General features: G+C 57.3%; 2 protein-coding genes and 1 non-coding gene across 3 annotated transcripts; 1 reads left to right on the top strand and 2 right to left on the bottom strand.

Annotated features, from left to right (window-relative positions):
- Positions 1-1,783: 1,783 nt before the first annotated feature.
- SDRG_17288 lies at positions 1,784-1,855 on the bottom strand. Its single transcript has one exon. It is a non-coding gene; the product is annotated as a tRNA-Pro (tRNA).
- A 182-nt stretch (positions 1,856-2,037) lies between these two features.
- On the top strand, positions 2,038-3,626 carry SDRG_17287 (hypothetical protein). The gene is made up of 4 exons (XM_008623527.1): positions 2,038-2,646; positions 2,690-2,802; positions 2,849-2,935; positions 2,984-3,626. The coding sequence occupies exons 1-4, from the start codon at positions 2,046-2,048 to the stop codon at positions 3,599-3,601; spliced, it is 1,419 nt and encodes a 472-aa protein (XP_008621749.1). The 5' UTR covers positions 2,038-2,045; the 3' UTR covers positions 3,602-3,626.
- A 206-nt stretch (positions 3,627-3,832) lies between these two features.
- On the bottom strand, positions 3,833-4,611 carry SDRG_17286 (hypothetical protein). Its single transcript, XM_008623526.1, has one exon. The coding sequence runs from the start codon at positions 4,557-4,559 to the stop codon at positions 3,930-3,932; it is 630 nt and encodes a 209-aa protein (XP_008621748.1). The 5' UTR covers positions 4,560-4,611; the 3' UTR covers positions 3,833-3,929.
- Between the last annotated feature and the right edge of the window lie 33 nt (positions 4,612-4,644).

Here is a 4,644-nt window from a genome sequence, read left to right as displayed (position 1 = left end):
TCAACCAGCGCTGGGAGTACTCTCGCTACAACTCGGCGACGATGATCAAGCACAAGTACTACGAAGGCTGGTGCTTGCTCATCTACCCCAACGGCGACGCCACCATGGCCAACTGCGGGAACAACTGGAACGACGTGCACTTCAACTTTATCGCGTAAAGTTGCGACGACAACCTGTGCACCATCACGGCATTTGTGTAAACGGACGTGAATGAATGTTTTCCGTTTGACTTTGTGTGGGCTGTCTCTTTGGTCTAGTGCAACAGTGGCATCGTGCATACAGCTGTCACGTGTACGCGTGTCGGAAGCAGCTGGTCGCCTCACATGTGCTTGTGAGATATTTCGACGGGTTCGTGTGGGACGGTGTCGCGTGTGTCAAGATCAGACGACTCGCCAAAAAGCGGCGCCATCAACGAGTGAGTTGTGTCTATTGTTGAGATCACTATGGAGTCGTCAAGGTTTGCTGCGTCAGAGACAAGAAGAGTACCAGACACCAAGGCGCTAGCGTCAAAGAAGCCGACTTGTCGATGACGAGCGTAGACTTTGCCGATGAAGAGCGTAGACTTGTCGAGCGTAGAGGAGGCTAGAGAAGGTCGACGAAAGTTGTACCGGTCGAAAACAATGCCTCTGCGCAGAAACTTGCAAGAGTGAGCTGTCGAGCCCACGGCGGGATTTCATCATGAGCGCCAGGTGACGTGATAGCAATTCCGGTCCGAATGAGACGGGTCGCGATATCTTTGACCAGTTCGCTGCCAGGGCCAGCTACCGACTTGCGTGTGCTAGCTACAATGCAGCTACTGGAAACAGCCAGCTTGAGACAGGAGCTTGCTGCCGACGCTAGCCGGTGACGAGGAGAGCATTACGACTGATCGCCACATGCGAGAACCAGTTTCGGCCGCGCTGCTGAGGAGGACGACGACACATATCGTGCCTGTTGGGTCGTCGCCGCTCGCATCAAGTAGCTTTCTGAATGCGTTTGACGCGTTCATAGAAGGGTGGCCTTTGCGTGGTCGCTGAAGCTGGCATGGGACCCACTTCAAATATGCGAGTGCATACGGAGCACTACCGCCTACCGGTACGAGGCGGAGGCACTCGCTTGAAGCCACGCTGGTTTCTTTGTATATTTTTTCATTCCGTACTACAATGTCCCGCCGAACTAGGTTCCTGCGGAGTGGGCTGGTAGGAAACCTCCTGGGCGGCGCGTGCCTTGGCGTTGCCCTGGCGTTGCTTTTGGAACTCTTGCAGTAGGCAAGGGCCGCACACAAGTGGGACGAGGAGACAATATCGGTACACGGGCCGAAAATGTCGTTGGCTTGTACCATTTCCGAACCTATGGGAAAGAGCTTGAGCGACTCGCCGCGATACAGTACATAGCCACGGATCGAAGCGTGGGCCAAAACTCGGGGCCTTGGGGTCGGAGGGTCCGGGTCTATCCAGATCCTACCGGGACATTGTACGCTGCCTTGTTGGCGACAAAACGTTGGGCATCATGCTTGCATGAGATATTGTACCTAAACGCGACTTCTTCGTGGCGGCAGAAGTCGTCTTCCCTCGCGATTGAGCACGTCCATCATGGCGGATCCACCCTAGGATGGGCCTTGACCCTGGGTGACCCAGTCGGTCCTATCGAAAGACTCGAAGACAGACAGACAGACAGACAGACAGACAGACATACAATTAATCCCCCGTGGGCTGGTGTAACCAGAGGTTCCTACCAGTATAAGCAGGTTATAAAAGAGAGGCTGACGCCTTCTTTTCATTCTCCATCCAAAACAAACGAAAAAGGGCCCAACCGGTGATCGAAACCGGGACCTCTCGCACCCAAAGCGAGAATCCTACCACTAGACCATTAGGCCGCTCATGCACGCTGCAGTTTTCCCGTAGAAACCGCTGCCAATCTCCTCAGATCCGAAACGCTCGCGCACCACGTTTTGTCACAAGTCGTAGCAAATATCGAGTTGTGGCTGCCGTAAACACCTCTTTCTGTCACCCGATATTGCACTTTCCAGATTCAAATGCCCAATCAAAACCAGCGCTCAAACGACGATGACCAGCGGCAACCCGACAATGACCGAGACCGACCGCATCCGCACCGACGTAGACGCGCTGCGCCACTCGTTTGCGGCCAAGAAGACGCTGCCACTCGAGACGCGCAAGGCCCTCCTACGGCAGCTCCGCGCCATGCTGCGCGACAACGAGGCGCCGATCGCAGCGGCCCTCAACACCGACCTGCACAAGCCCGCGCACGAGACGTTCCTCACCGAGATTGGCCTCGTCCTCGCCGAGATCCAGACGCATCTCGACTACCTAAACGACTGGAGCGCGCCGCAGTACACATGGACGTCGCTCTCGTGCTTTCCCGGCCGGTCCTTAACGCTCGCCGAGCCGCTCGGCGTCGTCTGCATCTTTGGCACGTGGAACTACCCATTGCACGTGACGCTGCTGCCGCTCGTGGGGGCCATTAGCGCCGGCAACTGCGCGCTCGTACGTCTCGCGGCCGACGGGTCGGTGGACGCCACCAACGCTGTGCTCGCCGACCTCATGGCCACGTACCTCGACACCGACATTGTCCGCGCCGTCCGCGGCAGTCTTGACGTCTCAAAAGAGGTCTTGGCGCAGCGCTTCGACTTGATCTTTTGCACCGGCGGTACAGTCCCATGGCCAACGCTTTACATTCAGTACCTGTGTAGGTCCCGTGATTGGCAAGGCGGTGGCCCGTGCCGCTGCCGAACACTTGACACCGATCGTGCTCGAGCTTGGCGGCAAGACACCCGCCATCGTCGACGCGACCGCCGACCTCGAGGTACGATCTCGGCGTCAAAAACGCTATCGAACCCCAAGTCGTTTAGGTCTCGGCCAAGCGGTTGGCGTGGGGCGCCTTTATCAACGGTGGCCAAACCTGTGTCCGTCCCGACCACATTTTCGTGGCGACCGAGGTAGAACATTTGCACCATGGAGTATGTAGCCATATTCTGTCCTTGCAGGTCGGCGATGCTTTTGTAGCAGCGCTCCAAAAGGCACTCGTGGACCTCTTCACCGCAACGCCAGAGACGTCGGCCGACTATGGCCGCGTCGCCAACGTGCAGCAGCTATTCAAGATGAAGGCGCTCGTCGAGAAGGAAAAAGCGTACCTCGTCCACGGTGGCGACTGCAATGTCACGACGCGCTTTGTGGCGCCGTCTCTCTTCAACTACAAGGACGACATGGCGGCCTTTAATGCGAGCGCGCTCATGGACGACGAGCTCTTTGGACCGCTGCTGCCAATTGTCTACTACAGTGACCTGGACGCAGTCCTAGAAACCATTCGGTTCAAGCCCAAGCCACTGGCGCTCTACGTCTTTAGCCGCAACGAAGACCGTATCCAAGCAGCGCTACAGCACACGTCGTCGGGCAGCGTCGTCATCAACGACTGCGTCATGCAGATGGGCAACTTGAATCTGCCGTTCGGCGGCGTCGGCGGCTCGGGGCTCGGGACGTACCACGGGCAGCGCTCGTTCACGACGTTCAGCCACACGAAAGCGGTGTTGCGCAAGTACTTTTGGCTCCACCGCACCCTTGCAGCAGCTGACACTCTACTGAATTCAATGCTGGTACCAAAATGACCTGATTCGGCCAACAAAACTTGGTCGCGAGAAAGTTGAGTGGGCTATTCAACAACGAAAGGGCCCGCGAAGAGCTTCCGCGAAGAAGTGGTGTGTGGCGTCATCATTGAGTTTAGCTCAGCCCCATGGGCGAGTATGTACATGTCCGCAGCATCTCTTGCGCCCTAGGTATCAACGCATGGGACCTCTCAGATTCCGCTCGTCGCTTCAACATCGAGATACGCTTGCAAATGTGCAAGAGACAACATCGCATTACAGTCACATGTTATGTTTGGCATCAGGACTCCAATGGAGCGTCTGCTCGTGACGTGGCACAATCTGGAGACATCTAGGCGACAAAGTTGAAGTGCACGTCGTTCCAGTTTTGCGCGCAGTTGGCCATGGTGGCGTCGCCGTTGGGGTAGATGAGCAAGCACCAGTCCCAGAACACCTTGTGGCGGATCATCGTCGCCGAGTTGTAGCGCGAGTACTCCCAGCGCTGGTTCGAGTTGTACTGCTGGCATTGATAGCCGTGCACGAGTGGCTTGCCAGCGTCGTTGCTCCAGTACGCGTCAAGGCACAAGTTGTCCTGGACGTTGCGTAGCATGTCGTAGTCGTTCGAGCCTTCGGACTGCATGACTTGCCAGGCGCGACCACCGCCGCAGTTGCGGCAGCGGAGGTTGACGACGCCGCCCCAGACCGTGACCCACTGGTCGAGCGGCTCACGGTGGAAGGCCTCCGAGTCGCCGGAGGTCCACACGTTGAGACGCTGGAGACCCCACTGGTTCGACGGGAACTCGCCCTTGACGACAGTCTCGGTCTCGTTGCTGACGGCCTTGATCGTGTCGAGGGGCAGCGCGTCGGCCGTGTTGGAGGTCGCGAGGCCGAGCGCCGACGCGGCGAGGATGAGCGGAGCGTAAATGACGCGCATGTTGATCGGGACTTGGTGAATTCGAAAATGAAGCGTTCGGGACGACATCGGATCTCGATGCTGTGGTTTTGTGGTCGAGGTACATATTTGCACAACTCAGACTCGGTGGCGATCTTTGTCAAGCATCGACTGA

This window comes from Saprolegnia diclina (assembly GCF_000281045.1).
Source record: "Saprolegnia diclina VS20 unplaced genomic scaffold supercont1.247, whole genome shotgun sequence".
NCBI classification, from domain to species: domain Eukaryota; phylum Oomycota; class Saprolegniomycetes; order Saprolegniales; family Saprolegniaceae; genus Saprolegnia; species Saprolegnia diclina.
The sequence above is the reverse complement of the archived record's forward strand: the minus strand, read 5'-3'. Positions and strand labels throughout refer to the sequence as shown.